This window comes from Python bivittatus, unplaced genomic scaffold (genome assembly GCF_059951505.1).
Source record: "Python bivittatus isolate LINGU-HERP-01145 unplaced genomic scaffold, Pbiv_v1 ctg000220_np1212, whole genome shotgun sequence".
Classification (NCBI taxonomy): Eukaryota; Metazoa; Chordata; class Lepidosauria; order Squamata; family Pythonidae; genus Python; species Python bivittatus.
Window position 1 is genome coordinate 42616616 of NW_028277048.1, and position 16608 is coordinate 42633223.

General features: G+C 40.8%; 1 protein-coding gene and 1 long non-coding RNA gene across 3 annotated transcripts in view; one reads left to right on the forward strand and one right to left on the reverse strand.

Annotated features, from left to right (window-relative positions):
- Nucleotides 1-451, reverse strand: part of ABCC3 (ATP binding cassette subfamily C member 3) — an 82766-nt gene extending 82315 nt beyond the window's left edge. For both annotated transcript variants that reach the window (XM_088138456.1, XM_088138455.1), the window contains exon 1: nucleotides 320-451. In XM_088138456.1, the coding sequence (XP_087994582.1) occupies nucleotides 320-349 (30 nt within the window). In that variant the 5' untranslated portion in view covers nucleotides 350-451. The remainder of the gene's footprint in view (nucleotides 1-319) is intronic.
- Nucleotides 352-16300, forward strand: LOC148216335 (uncharacterized). The gene is made up of 3 exons (XR_015795760.1): nucleotides 352-489; nucleotides 1389-1437; nucleotides 13571-16300. It is a non-coding gene; the product is annotated as an uncharacterized LOC148216335 (long non-coding RNA).
- The last annotated feature ends 308 nt before the right edge of the window (nucleotides 16301-16608 follow it).

A 16608-nucleotide genomic window follows, 5' to 3' on the forward strand; every position in this document is an offset into this window, starting at 1 on the left:
AACAGAACTCCGGCTCTTTCAAGGCTTGGCTAAAGGAGAGCTTGGCAGACGTTTAAATCTGGGCTGCTTTGCACTTCATTTATCCCTTTAAACTTAGCTCGAGTGCCCGACGGTTGCTAGCCCCGCTTGAGCTGGGAGACGCCATTCGGCTGCTGTATAAGGGTTCCTTCCCCTCTAAGAACCAGCGTTTCCCTCCTTTGGGGCATTCCGGAAACTCCCTTCCCGCACCGTGGAAACGCGTCTCGACAGGCGCTGGGTCTCCCGCGCTCACCCGATACCCGGGGACGGGGCGCGCGCTTGGCTGAAGAGGGCTGCTTACCCAAAAAGCGGAGCCGCAGAAGGTGTCCATCGCGCAGCCTGAGCAGCTCAGCGATCCTCTCTTCTCCTGACCGCTTTCTGAATTGTCTCCAGACTCGCCCGGAGCCCTCCGCTCGATGCCGCCGCTTTCCTTTCGTCACGGACGGGCGGATGTTCGCTTCATACATAAAGGTGGGCGGGGATGGCTTTGCCCAGGCGGCGCCCACTCTTGCCGGCACCGGGAAAACTGGGGTCTCGCTTTGCATGGGCCACGACTTCCCGCTGAGGAGGGGCGGCCCAAGCGGAGGCCGTCCGCGCCCGACCGCTGCGGCTTGGAAGCTCCTCGGTGCCGCGGGCCTTTGCCGGTGCCGGCTCTTCTCGCCCGCCTCCTACGGTTACGCACAAATTGCCCGGCCTTTCCCTCTTGACTGGAAGGGCGGCAGCCAGCTCGGGGTGGCTGGCTTTGCCTGGCTGAGCGCCACAAGAGGAAGCGGCGGGAGCGTCTAGGCGCGAGAGGCCTCTGCTGCCTCCAGCTGCTCGCTCGCCCTTTCAGCTCCGGGAGGTCGCATACTGTTAGCTGGGCCGGCCGTGCAGCCCGGAGGGCGCGAGGGGCCGGCGGGGGCTTGGCTGCCTGCTCTTCCCTTCCCTTTCTGGATCTTGCTGGTCTAGCGACGCGGTGGCCACGAGGCTGATGGATCGCCTTCAGCTTCTGCGAGCCGCGCGGTGGGCCGGTGCCACAGATGGACGTAACCCCCAACTTGGCTTGGCCCTTCCCTTGACTCCGGGGTTGGCTCTGCTGGCACGAGGCACCAAACTACATTTGGTCTAGAGCAGTGGTTCAAATCCGTTTTTACCCCGTGCCCCCCCGTCCCCCCCACCCCGTCCAGGTCCCATGACTGTTGAAAAAGATCACCATTTACACAGTTGTCTTGTAAATAGAATGTATGTTTTTATTTATAATAATTGTAGTAATGTAATTGTAGTAATGTAATTTATAATAATTGTAGTAATGTACTAATACAGTACACAATGACATATGGCAATTCACTATTAATGTAATTTACTTTTTTATAAATAATTTTTATTAATAGGTTTTACATGGATAATAAATACATTCAAAGAAAGAAAAAAGAAAGCAAGGTAAGTGAAAAAGAAAAGGGAAAACAGAAAAGAAGATAGACAAAATAAAAAATAAAAAGAAAGCATGAAATATAGATAGATAGATAGAAAAGGCTTCCAATATCCCTCTCAGCAGTTATACATACAGTTCTAATCAAACCACTCCAATTTCATCATAATTCCCTTCTTTATATCATCGAAACTATCAATCACAAAATCATTTTCTTTCTTACACAAAAAGTCCATAAGGGGATTCCAACTTTTAATGTAGTTTATTAGTTGGTTAATGTGACCCTTGGGATTCAGGTTACTTTATGTCAGGTTGCACTACAGTAAGGGATAAGCGAAGATTACCCCATGATGTCTAGGCGGTTGTGCGTTTGTGTTAACAACTCACCCAACTGACACCTGATTCTACCAAGTGTAATGTGGGAAATGACATGAAAAACATTTTTCCTTCCTTCCAAAGTCATGGAAACTTTTGGAAATTACACTGTTTACCCAAAAATGATGTTGATCTCCTTTAAAACCTGCTTGGGCTCCTGTACAACTCTGTAGTTCAATGAGCAGTGCTTCCAATGTAATGGTGACATCAGCAGTATTCACTGCAAATAGATCCAGGCTGGAATATCTTATGTCCAGCAGGTCCTGGAAACAAACTTCTGTATCATCATGCAACTGCTTCAAATGATCTACATACATGAGTATGTCTTTCAACTCAAGACTAATTGCTGCAAAAAGAAAAGAAAAAGAAAACTCGGCAAATTCCCAACATCCAAATACTGTTTGCATACAGTTTTCCAAGAATTCCCTTAATAATCTCTTTGTATGGTAAAAGGTCATAGTTTCTTCTCTGCAATTGCTTGTTTAACAAATTAAGCTTTTCGAAAATAGTCCACATGCAAAATATGTCGCATTTAGCGGAGGTGATCCCATAAAGCAACAAAACAACAAAGGCAGTTGCTCTTTGATAACCAAATGACTTTTGCATGCGGTAACAAGAGTTTAAAGTCTTCCTCATTGTCTTCACAAAGCTGTCAAAATATGATCTTGAAGTGCATTCAAATTTATTCATGTATTTTATTTATTTATTTATTTATTTATTTATACATCACATTTATACAGCTGCCCATCTCACACAAAGTGACTCTGGGCGGCGGACAACAATTAAATAACACGTGACTAAAAACAGGCATTAGAAAAAGATTAAAAAGGTATTAGAATAAAAACATCACCCATTTTTTTAAAAAAAGATAGATTTTAAAATATACAAACCCCATGGAGAGAACAGAATATCAATTACAGTGGAGCCATCTAAGAATGTCTCTGGTTCCCAGAGACCCCCAGGCCTGATGACACAACCAGGTCTTGAGGGACTTCCTAAGCGCAGGGAAGGGGCGAGTCTCACTTCATGGGGGAGAATGTTCCACAAGGAGGGAGCCACGGCAGAGAAGGCCCGCCTCCTGGGACCCACCAAATGCAAGTTCCCGGCTGATGGAATGCGTAGCATGCCTTCCCTGCTGGATCTAATGGGACGGGCTGATGTGACTGGGGAGAGGTGGTCCCTCAGATAACCCGGCCCCATGCCATGAAGGGCTTTAAAGGTCAAAACGAGCACCTTGAATTGGACCCCGAAGCAAATCAGCAGCCAGTGCAACTCACAAAGCAGAGGTGTAATGTGCGCTCTTCTAGGAGCACACATAACTGCCCACGCTGCCGCATTCTGCACCAGTTGAAGCTTCCAGATATTCTTCAAGGGCAGCCCCATGTAGAGCGCATTACAGTAGTCCAATCTGGAGGTGATTAGGTGAGCAGAGCCTCCCGATCCAGGAAAGGGCTCAATTGGCACATAACATGGAGTTGTGCGAAGGCCCTCCTAGCCAGAACCGCCACCTGTTCATTGAGCAGGAGTTACAAGTCTAGGAGGGCCCCCAAATTGTGTACTGGGTCTGTCTGGGGCAGTGGCACCCCATCTAGCAGCAAAGATGGTATAGTCCCAAAAGTGGCAGGACCTTGAACCCAAAGCCACTCAGTCTTGCCAGGGTTCACTTGAAGCCTGTCGTTCCCCATCCAGACCCTCACAGCCTCCAGACGCCGGGATAAGACGTCCACAACATCACTTACTTTGCCAGGGCAGAGGTGTATAATTGGGTATCATCAGCGTACCTCACCCCCTGCCGACAGATGAGCTCACCCAGAGGTCTCATGTAGATATTAAATAGGAGAGGGGAGAGGACCGAACCCTGCAGCACCCCATGTAATTTATATTTTTTGCAGTTTACTATCTTTATTACAACACTTAGAAATTCATGCAAGTATCCTGCCAATTTTTTTGAAATCAAATGTTGCCAGTGAACCATGCAGTGAACACAAAATACTTCTAGCACAGCACCTTTCAAAAATAAATCCTCTGTATCTACCTGTCATGGAAGTAGCATCATCAGTAGTACCAGCCATAATGTTTTCAAGAAGGATATTCTCATTGAAAACTCTTTACTACTTCAAAAATTGTTTTGCCTTTAGGGTCTGTTTTAAGCTTTTGAGCAAAAAGCATTTCTTCTCTAAACATATTATTGTCCAAATATCTAACATAAGCCACCACTATCTGGTAAACATGATTCATCAATTTGCAGAGCAAACTTCTTAACTTTTAATGGGGAAACTAGTTTTTCGAAATCGTTGGCCATTTCATCAATACACCATAACATGTTTTAATCCTCTGGCCCCTTTGAAATATCCCAGGGCCCCCAAGGGGCCATATGGCCCCCAGTTGAGAACTGCTAGTCTAGAGCAATGGTTTCCTAATATTTTCAGGCTCTGGAACCTGTTACAAAAAAAAAAATCCCAGGCCCCCTGATCCATAGGCAAAGCTCTAATGATAGAAAAGTAGTTGTGTTCAAATGAACTTTTTTTTGCTCCTTGTCTCTCATGGGACCCCATCAAGTTTGAAAAAAAGAAAAAAATTGGGTAGAGCATTGTGTGGTTAGTATATAGTTCATTGTGCCTTGTGAACCCAGAATATTGAGTTAATTGAATAAACCATGGTTGAATCCTTGGTAAAAGAGCACCGTCCTTTGTTGCTCTGTTCACACAGTACGCTTAATCTGGTTATAGAATTAACCATTTTGGGGGGTTTTCACAATACACTCAACCAAGTTACCAAATAGCGGAGGTTGCATAACATTCCAGGCTAAAATTTAGTTGTCTAGCTTTGGTTCAGTATCTCAGTCACATAGTTTTATTTGTGAATTACTGGAAGTGTTAAATTTAGGGAACATTGCAGGCAGGATTTTATTGATGGATTCACAGAATGTGCTAAGCTAAAATAGGATGTACTAGTTTGAATTTGGTGTGTGGTGAGAACCCAGTCGATGTGATTTGTAAATCATGGTTTATAATTTAAAATATAAAGCCAGCTGTGGTTTATGCAATAAACCACGGTTAAGGAAACTATGCCTTAATTTGAATACAACCAAATTTTATGAATAGTTGGGATCTACTTGGGAAAGCTGATGACCTTTTTCATTTAATGTTTTAATAGTAAGACTGGAAAAACAGAGGTGTCAGTTATAGGAAAACTGAATTCATACATTTGCTTGTTTGTGACTAGTGTATTGTGTCAACCCTGTTGTGCTCTGTAAAACTATAGCTTATCAGATAGAGTACTGTAAAAAGGCAATTGTGGCTTTTTCAATAAATCTTGAATTAAAGAAACCATGGTTATGTGAAACCGTGGCTTAGTGTGAACCCAGCCTGAATCTGAAAACATCTGAGATCGTTTGCATTAGAATACCCATTATAATAGGCAAGGAACAAAGGATGCCAGTCTTCAAAGACAACATTATCTTAATGATAGGAAGATTAATGTGGAAAATCATAATGAAATTAGCAATATCACGTGGAATATTAACCTTCAATATTTGCTCAGTAATAAAGAAACTGCAGACTTCATTGCCATGATAGGCAATTCACAAATGGTTGCTTTTGGCAAAGTAGTCGTGTAATAATTTATATTTTATTAAGCTTTCCAAAGTTACATTTAGCATTCTGTTTCAGTTGCAAATGAGTTGGCTGTCTTCCAGCGTTCAGGCCATATTTTGTGACAATAATGCTGATGTCCAGTAAGAAGTCCAAAGGTGGTTCAGATGCTGAATTAGTAAGGAAAGTTGAGTTCTGAGGACCGCCTGCCTTGCATAGTCCTACCAAGTGATTGCATATGCTGTGACAAGAACTTTTGTTTGCTGATTTCACTCGTTTAACTGTGATTGCGGTTAGTTTGTTGCATTATGGTTATAAATAATCCCTCCTGAAGTGCTCTTCCACTTACATTCATTGTAATTCCACTCTAGGTGGCCACTTTCAGTCATTGATCAGATTATATTATAATATTATATGCCCTTGAAATGACTAGAAAATATAGTTCATACAATTTTTAGCTTCAAATCTACCAAATTGTCATGATGCAGATCTACAAATGTGTTTACAGAGTAGTTGTTTTTTAAAGTCTATTAGGGAAATTGTGAAATTCTATCTTGCGCAGAGAACATTCTCTGGATATTCATAACATGTTTCGCAGGAGGGTTTTTTTTTTTAAAAAAAATCTTGAAGTAAAGGAATGACATTGTTGAACTTCCTGAGCTAGCATGAGACTGGTACAAATTCCAACCAAATTAAGGGGTGTATTTTTGTATGCAGTTACTTGTTCTGTTTCCTGTTGAAGCCATTGTCCTGTGGTTGATACCTATTAGTTATAAAGTCAAATGTCAGTGTGGAAGACCAACAGTGATATGCTGTTTTGAGAAAAGTTTGAATGTAATAATGAATGAGAGAGTTTTACCTAGGATGCTGGTGTGATATCTACTGGAGGAAATATTTAGATAATCCTAAAATGTTTTTATACTTTTCTGTTTATACCTAATGCTCCGCTGTCCATGTTGCTTAGGTTTTAAAGCATGGGTGCATAATGTGCAGACTTCAAGATGCTGTTGAGCTACCTCACCCAGCATCCCTTACAGTTGGCTACTGGGAATTGTGGTTCAGCAGTATCTAGATAGTTTCATCTGGGGATAAGGACAGGACAGTACACGCAAATGAGGCTCGGAAACAGATTGATAACATTGTGGCTGAAATAATACTGAAGTATTATATTCAGAGCACTTTTCACTCTTCAAAGGTAATTCATTGTATATCCATTTTCAATTATCTAATTTCAGTATGTTAGGAGAATATTATACATGCTAGGTTTGATCTTTAGGAAGGTTATGCAGCCTGCATAGTAACCAAAAGTGTTTAAAAAGTGCTGATTACTCCCTGCAGCCCCTCATGTGTCTAAGTGGGGTTGCTAGGTAGGTTCAGCCCCAGGAAGGATTGACATATGGGGCTCTTGTGATCAGGGGCTCACAAGATCCCCTTTTGTCTGGACAGCCCTGCCTTCAAGAACATACAGGATCTAGAAGCCTTCCCAAGGTATGAACAAGTTGTTGAGGAGAGTAGCTCTTAAAACAGGCTGCACAAACCATCTTAAATCAGGACCCACTCACCCCCAATAAATCCTAATGGTTGCTTTAAAAATTTTGAGGTGCTGGGTGTTGAATATAACTTATCTATAATATTTGCGTGGCAATATATATATAGTTGAAACTTGTGCAGATCAAAGATATAGCCCAGCTGCTGTATCAGCCTCCAAGGTACCTGCAATTTTAGGTTCCTTAAGAAATACAGAGCTTGAATGGAAACCAACAATTCAATCATATACAGGTAGTCCTCTACCTATGTTCATTTGTTCAGCAATCATGCAAAGTTACGATGGCGCTAAACAAATGGTGGTTACGATTGGTCCTCAGAGTTCTGGTTGTCCCGGCATCCCCGCAATCATGTGATCGCAATCTGGGTGCTTGGCAACTGGTTTGCACTTATGACCAGTTGCAGTGCCCCATGAACATGTGATTGCCATTTGCAGCCTTCCCTGCTGGCTTCCCCAGAAAGTCAGTGGGAAAGCTGGCAGGGAAGGTCACAAGTTGCTGGGGTAAGTCTCCCCCATCTGTGCACCCTATTCCAGCCCCTCTGCGCTAGCACCGTGCTGGCCACTCACACACACCCAGCATCCTTGCACACCCTCCCTGACCACACCATGCCTCTCGCGCACCCCTTCACACTCTCCCCAAATCACACCATGCCTCTTGCACACGCCCTCATACCCTTGTGCACCCTCCCCAAACCTCCCCCACATCCCTGCACACCCCATCACTCCTTCCCCCGCCTGGCAGCAGCCACTTACCTTCCTGCCGGCCTGGGTCTTGCAACCTCCTGACTGACTTTGGTTGTGGGAAGCCAGCAGGAAGTTGCTTTGCCTAACAACTGTGGAATTCAGTTAACGACGGCAACTGGGACTGCAGGGATTGCCATCAATAAGCAATGGTGTCATGCTTTACAACCGCATTGCTTAGCGATGGAAATACCAGTCCTAATTGCTGTCATAAGTCGAGGAATACATGTAAATAAATATAATGTAAAATAATTAGTTATTTATCTGAACTGTGGAATGAAGAATTAGAATATTCAGTTCTGGAGAATCAATGGGTTTCGATATTAATATACTTATGATTCAGAAATGAAATTAATTCACCAGAAAATATTATTTTGTATTATTGGTCCCCTCAAAGAATGTTTAAAAAGAAATAAACATCAGATATTTTAATGTTTGCATTTTAAGAATTTTGAAGGTTCTTTAATTCATATGATTTGGTCTTGTCTAGTTAAAACCTTGTTTTGGTTTCAAATTACTATATACATCAGTATAATTGTGGGAAGAAATAGTTAAGGGTCTCAATGTGATGTTGAACTAAATTTCCAAAACATGGAATTGTCATGACAAAGAGGGTAATTTTATATAACTGGAAAGAAATTTATTCTTCTGATTTTAAGGATGGAATCCAGGATATGGGTATCTATTTTTTAAAAGTCTCAGTGTTCTAAAAATGAGAAGTTGATGCAGTATGTTGCTACGTAGTCTAGATTTAATGATAAACTTAAGAACTGAATTAACTTTATATTGTTATAATATCTATAGTTATTATAAGGATCTTTTTTCTGTTAGTTTTCTTTCTTTTGTCATGTTTAATTTACTTTAATCACTATAATATATCTAGGATTTTTTCCCCCCACTGTATAATTGCTATTCTTTTTTCTGGTGATGATGTAGGTTTTTACAAGTGTCACCATTAAAAATAAAATAAAACAAATTGAATTGTCAAATTAAATTAAATTTAAAAAATGGATCACCTTACAACCAGAGACTTTATAATCGCCTGAGTCATAATAGGAATACCTTTTTTAATTTTGCATTTCCAAAATGACAACCCATTGACACTTTTTAAACTTGCCCCAACTTTTCTCCTTGTTTTCCCAGTTAGTGTAACATGACTTGACTGTGGAGGCTGCAAGGGAAGGGGAAACAGTGAAAATTACTTCCAGCACAAGATTCATTGGACTCCAGTAATTTTTGCTTCTGGGCCTTTTGGCTAAGATCAAGTAGAGTGTAATACTTTCTGCAAGGAACCTTTGTATTTAGAGAAAGGCAGCTTTAGAGCCAGCTCATGTTAAATTATCATAAAATCAATGCTTTTTTTGCAATGTAACAGACTTCTTATTTATAGTAAATTCATTTTAAAGTAATCATACCTTATTTTGTATGTTATTTTTGGCTTGGGAGTGGTTTAAAAACAACTGTTAATTAAGTATCCTGATTGCAGAGTAGAATATTTTCTGTATAGGGAAAACATACAAACCCAATTAATAACAGGCACAAAGGACAAGTTTCTGGGACATGTTTAATCTTTAGAGAAATTACACATTTATAGAAACCAGCAGGAAAATTCCATGAAATCAATTCAAGAGCTAGTGTAAATAAAAAATACCAAAAGGAAGTCACAAGTAGGACTGTATGCTGAGTCATTTTGCCTTCTCAAATTACCCTAGTATTTAACTTTTACTTGTGCCACTGAAATTCGTCTATATGTCCCATTGTATGATTTGATGAATATATTAAGGACCTAATATTGGGCCCCAAGCATTTAATATGCATTTCTGTCCATAAAACTGTTTGTACCTAAATGGAAAATACACTAAATTCATTGTGAACGAATATCAACAGTTCCTGCTGGGATAAATTTCAAAACAAAAGTCTGTATAAAATATCATTAGGTTGGAAACTACCAGAAGAATTACTTTTTTATTTCAAGTTTCCACTCACATTTACTCTTGCCCTAGTTTTCAAAGCTAGATAAAAAGTGAAGACTCCTTGAGTCAACATCAACATGGGCACGCTTCTGGCAAGGATATGGAAGGGAGTTGCCATTGCCTTCTTCCGGTTTTCTTGGGGGGATGGGGAGATGTCTTGGTTTAGCCCACAGCCCTTGGATTTTCTAGTGGTCTCCCATCCAAGTACTTAATTCAGCTTGACTCTGTTTTCTTCAGGATCAGCCAAGATCAGCCAGATGCTGCCACCTGCTGTAGACCAGGACTAAGTAGAATGAGAAATACCATCTGGGAGCAGACACGCTTTTTAAACAATTCCATAAGACTTGTGTCCAGCAGGCCAGCAATTACTGCAGCACTTCACAGAAATTAATTTCACTGTTCTGAAAAACTGTCACTGTTCTGAAAAATTAAAAATGTTGCTCCAGGAAAAGCCATTAAAAGATATCACTTCATAAGAAGCCAGTTCTGAATGCTGCATCTCTGAAATTCAGATCGCCTTTTTCTGTGTTATTTTTGTCCCTCAGGAGCTATACATCTTAAGGTGGTATAAAAATATCTTGTTGGATCACTATGGCTGCACCATACCACATGAAGTACACAGCTTCCAGATATATGTCTTTATTATGATAATCCAGTGTGATCATGTTTGGGTTTGATCCTTAATGGTTCTGATTAATTTATCTTTAGTTGCATTTAATATAAATGTGTACTGCATTTACATTAAATAAATGTAATGCTGCATTTACACTCTGCAGCATTAATCAAAAACATTTAATATTAATATACAGAGGTAATCATGTACTGTATGTATCATATTGTTTCTTTCATTAATGATGGAATTCAATTAACGTTTCCAATACATGAAGAAATTAGCAGTGTGATAAACTGAAGCAGAAACAAGGTAGATCAAGACAAACTAACAGATTGTGGAGAATTGCAGAAGACCACCAAGAGTTTCTAATGGTAGCAAACCCTTGGAGGGAAAAAAGAATGGAGTTTTGTATGAAAACACTTGTCAACTTGCTTCTGATACAGATCCAAAAATTCATGGCAGATTAGACCTGGTAGATCTTGGAACATCAGTTTTAAAACACACACACACACACACACACATTCTAATTTAAAGTCTTCCTCATAATAAATGAATTGTGCAACAGGAAAGGGAACTTGGGGTTCAGTGCCATAAAGGAGGGGAAGACATACTCCAGGATGGCATCATCCATAGGGACGTGGTTCTCTACCCTCATAATGAAGTGACAGGAATAGCCTCTAGAGAGCTAGAGGGCTGGAGATCGAGATGTCAGCTGTCTGGGGGGTGTTCAACTGCAGAAAATGGTCATAGCAACGAGGTTATAATTTGCTAATGTCTCCAGATCATTTTGCTATTAATGGCAAATGGGCAAAGACTAATGAAAAAAAAATCAGAGTTTTAGATAAAACATCATGGGTGCCACTATTCATGGGCGTTGTAGTAGCCTTATCAATAAGAGCCACTATTTGCTCTGCCGTAGATGATCTTGTGGCTGGTGATGGTATAGTAGAAAAAAGATCATTAATTGTAAAATGTTAGCGCTGAGAGATAGCAAAAGACAATCAAATATATCTAGCTTTATAGCTGTAGAGTCCCAAGTACAGTTTGACAAGAGGTGAGGAGAAGATGGCTTTGCATTAAAACTAAGCATATAGTCCTTCATCTAGTGGATTTTGACTGAATAAAAATGAGAATAAAACAAATCTTGGACTTAAAAAGCTCTTTTAGGAAAAAGAAAAGTGAGTGGGGGAATAAGCTACATTTAAGTCTGAAAAGTACAGCACCCTTAAGGTCCCATAGAAAGAGCCAAATCTTGTAATAGAAGCCTCAAAACAATTGTTGGGGAAAATGTGGACTATTTTCCTGGAAGTGCCATCATTATAACCTAGTTAATTTATCTAGTAAAATGCCTAAGGTGAATGTATGATTCTCTATTTTAAATTTCTTTTGGACCCAGCCCAATGAAGCATTAGTCAGTTGCCGGGGGAGAGAGAGAAATGAGTTTTCCAAGGGGGGAGAAACAGATAAACTCTGAGTACTCATCAACCCCCTTTTATGTAGGCATCCTGGTGTCAAGCCAACTGCATGCTCCCTGGGAGGGCTGTAGTTCAAAAGTGATTCCATCTCTCAGCAGGTGTTCAGACTGTTCCACACCCAGGAAACACCTGGTGATACACATTGCATATTTGAGTTTTTGAGGTAAAGGTGAAACATTTACCTTGACGTAAATGTTTACTGAAATTACTGGTTGGGCAGCTCTAGATGGCTGTTTCATTATTAACCTGAAAAATAGGGATCTAGCCTATGTAGTCAACCAACCTGAGTGTTAAATTTCTGCCTTGAATGCTTTGCTGCAGGAAGAGTACATAAAGTCTTTTTAGGGAATAATCTCTCTTAGGCTTCATGTTCTGTTCAGGCCACACCTAAAGAATACTGGTGGCTACTGATATGAATTTCTTTTCATATAATATCTCACAAAAGCAGCTTTCTCTCCCTAGTGCTTCACTGAATCCCAAACCAGTCTGGCTATCAAGGAAAATTGCATTATTTTCATGAGTAAATCTGAACAATCCTGCTGCAGAAGTAGGAAGCTCAAATAGAGTATCTACAAGGCATTAGATCAAATTTAATATTTCTCTTTGGCATTGAAAGCAATTTGTACCCATTGTCTCAGGCATGGCGACTTCATAGTTGATGAGTGTTGAACTCTGAATATCATACACAATTGTTCATACAGTATTATGCCTTAGGTAGACAAAACTCCAGAAATTTTGGACCGCAGTGCTCACTATCCCTTACCATGGAACAGGTGAGGTTGATAGAAATTGAAATCCTGAATATATGGAGAGCATATATCTCCCTCTGCATTATGTAATCAGAGATTGTACCGTGAGCTATCAGATCTGGCCAGTATTCTGTTCCTCAATATTTAGTAAAGAATGTGTCTGTACGGAGGCTTCACAGTTGCAAGTAGATTGCATAATGCATTTTAGAAGCTAGCTGTCACAAAAAGAAAAGCAACGAGACACTCCTGTTCATGTCCACATGCACATCAAGACTTAATGCTGATTGTTTTCCTAATCATTCTGCCTCCTCTTCTGGGCTTTTGATTATCTTGCCGTCGTATCAAGGTTCCATTTAACATTTTCATTGCGAAGAAGCATTATCAGACTCTTGGCCTCACACGTTCCAGAATTCACCGCAGCCATTTAAGGCAGACCAGGCAGGCGCCCTGTATATCTTTCAAGGAGAGAGAAGATTGCATGAAATTTTGCCATGCGAATTTGTATGCATTGTATGTACATTTGGATGTGTTTGTATGTAATTTGTACATTTAATAAAAATGGCTAGCATTGACACAGAATTTTATTTCGATATTTAAGATATTTGTGTAGTATTCCTCATGACAGAAAAAATCAAAACAAAGTATAAAATAAAGTAAGCAACAAAGTTAACAGTAATCGAGTAAAAGTAATAGACAGTACAAGCAGCAACAATTAAAAAGAGACTCAACAGCGTTAGCACCTTATTAAAAGACCCAAGAGCACAAAAAGGGCTTTGCCTGACACTGAAAAGACCACAAAGGCCACACCACTGGGTCTTGCTCGGGAGGAAAGGCTTAGGTGGCACTTTAGTGTGGGAGCACATCTGGGGCAGACCATCCAAAGGCTGAACTTTGGGGTCCCACAGGCAGTGGAATTCCTTCTGATCCCCTGGTTCCAACCTGTGAAGAAGTAGAATATACCTCCCCAAAATGAGGGAGACTGAGCAGGTATGGCTGAGTACCTGTTCGGTGAGCTGGGCAGATGTTTATTGTTGATGGCAGCTTCGAGATAAACTCCTTGTTTTGTTTTTCTTTTTTAGGTCATACACCAGAGTGTCCTTCAAGCATATAAATAATTGCCCTGAGGATGAACCTCTCTCACAGTGCCTGCCCTGTGGAACAACATCGCCCCCCCAAGACTGCTGTGACTCCCACTCACCTTCGCCCTGAAAACTTGTTTTTTTCTCCCAGTATTGGGCCAGAGCCTGGGATGAGCCCACCCATAAATGGAAGGACCTGAATGGTGATTTGGAGTGGTTGGCCTCATTTATTCTGTTTTGGATGTTTGTTGTGTTTTGCTTTGGACACCTTTGTTTTAGACGGTTCTAACTATATGCGAGCTGCCCAGAGTCATTTGCGCATGTTGAGCAAGCATGGAAATGAAATAAATAACCTGTCCTTCCCATTAGCAGAGAATGCTGCATGTGGCACAACAGCAATTAAGACTAGTAGCCTAGTCTGTGCTTTATCTTACTAACAAGCATTATGTGAAAGTCTCAGTTCACCAAAGTGAAGATGGGTGGCAGAGGTCAATATCTGCGGGTCCATCTAGTGGCAACACGGCACATGAAAGATTGCCATTTGGAATGCAAGAGCATGCAAGTACTGTATATGGATGAAATAAGAGAAAGAAAAGTATGGATATTGTATGGCTGTGAAACTAAAAGGGGAAGGATGCAATAGATTTGAACGAAGGTGGTCTGACCATTCGGACTGGAGTTGTGAAATACATACAAGGAAATGAAGGGTTATAAATTTCAGGAAAGAAGGAAGGGCTAAAGTGTATGTTGAATAGTATGAACTTGTGTCATCTATTTTATAGTGGGTACATATGGAAGTAGTGTAATGCAGGGTTTCTCAACCTTGGCAACTTTAAGACGGGTGGATTTCAACTCCTAGAATTCCCCAGCCACGCTGGCTGGGGAATTCTCTGAGTTGAAGTCCACCCGTCTTAAAGTTGCCAAGGCTGAGGAACCCTGATGTAATGAACTGAGGTTTGCCACCAAATCAGTACCATTGGGACCTTAACAACGTAAGTATAGAGGAAAACAGAGATAAAGTTGGCAAAGATATACAAGAGCTGTTAACAGATAAAAGAGACAATAAATGACATTGGAAAGGAGAGAGCATAAGATAACCCCACCTTGATTCTGTATAGTATAAGAGGGAAAATTAGGGTGGCTTTCAAGATGAAGTTATTCTACTCTACAACAAAAAAATCAAGTTCCAGTAGTCCTTGTGGATTTCCTGACCTGGTCTACTTTGAAGGACTCACAATAGGTTATTAAACAAACTTACCTGTTTCAGAAGTCCAAAAATGAAAGCATAATTAATAACCAATCAATACAGAGTTTAAGGCTAATGGCATACAAGGCAATCAAATTATCACTTGATATTGAATGGTTCTAGTTAATATTTTGCAAGCTAACCCAGAGACCCAAAACAGCTAGCAGTCTCAAGGCTAATGTAGAAATCTTGAGTAGTTGGCAACAGATTAACAGAGAGATTTTAAGCAACAATGGTTAGTTGCACTAAATTGACTGAAAGTAGCAAGGCAAGTGGATAAAATTAGCCTTCAAAGAAGGAAATGGGAGTAGTTGAGTTCATAAGGAAAATTTAAGAAAAGAGTATATACGGAGAGGTGGTTGCTTAGTTTCTAGATCATTTTGGAAAGGTGGAAAAAGGAGGTAGCTGTCCTTGTCTGTTGGATTGGTTTGTATGGAATCTGGAGTAGCTTCTGTTTGATGTAGAAGATAGAAAGTGAGGGAGAGAAAAGAGTTGCTCATTTGAACAAGAGTCCCTTCTCTTCTGGATAAAAATAAGAGAGAGAGCATGAAGGATGCAAGGGTCCTCACTTTTCTCTGAATAAGAAGAAATGGGAGACAGAGAAAGAGGAGAGGTGTTGGCTGCCATGTTCTTCTCTGGATGAAGACAAAAGGGAGATGGGGGGGGGGGGAGAAGAAGAGAGATTGCTCCACTGAGTTGGAACTGTTCTTCTCTTTCTCGCTAAATGGTTGAAGGCCATTTTTATATCGTCCTTGGGAAATTTAGCAAATAAGAAAACCAAAATCAAGTTCTTACTTCAGGAGTTTGGGAATCATTTGTAAGTTGTTATACAGAAAGAAGAAAAAGAATAATCTATTTTCTTTCTCCTTTCTGGGCTGAGAAAAGGGGAAGAATAAGATTCTTTAGCACAATTAGCGCCTACTCATGATAGGCAGGTCCTGTCAATTATTTTCCTAAGTGAAAGGCTTTGCTCCATGAGAACCTGATAAGCTTCTACTACTGGAACAATAAATGATTCAGTGTCTCAAGATGAGTCCCTCTCTTATGCATTCAGCACTGAAAAAAAGGGAAGTACAGGAGGTGCATCTCTGTATACATATATATACAGTACAACCCATCCTCCCCTTTTGTTTGAAATAGGAAAGTTTGAGCCACTAGAGTACAGATCTTATTGGTGACTAATTCTATGACTTTATCCCTTAGACAATGCTTGCCATTTACTCATATGAACAGAGGGGTGGCAGAACTGATAGAAGCCCCGTTCCTGGCTTGGTTTGTGCTTTGCTGAGTTTCAAAACTCTGCCTTTGCCAAGTTGAGATGGAGCAGCTTCTCCTTCGAATGGCAGGTTATCTTTAGCGAAACAAGTGGCAGTTCCTAACCATTGTGAGTGGTACAGGCATCCCGCTGTAAGATCCAATACCTCCTCCTATGATCACTTGCGTGGCCAATATGGCCACAATGAGCTGGAGCAGTGTTGTCCAAACTTGGCCACTTTAAGATGAGTGGACTTCAACTCCCAGAATTCCCCAGCCAGCATGGCTGGCTGGGGAATTCTGGGAGTTGAAGTCCACTCATCTTAAAGTGGCCAAGTTTGGACAACACTGAGCTAGAGTGCAATAGGGAAAATCAGGCTGTTTAGCTCCAGCCAATAAGTATCTTTCACTAAAAAGTATCTGGCAACTGTTCCTACTTTGCTGAAAATACTGATTGGAGACTTGGTTGGCAAGACCAGCTTAATACTCCTAATTCCTCCTTTACTCTAATGAAAGAAAGGATTTTTAAGGATGAGAA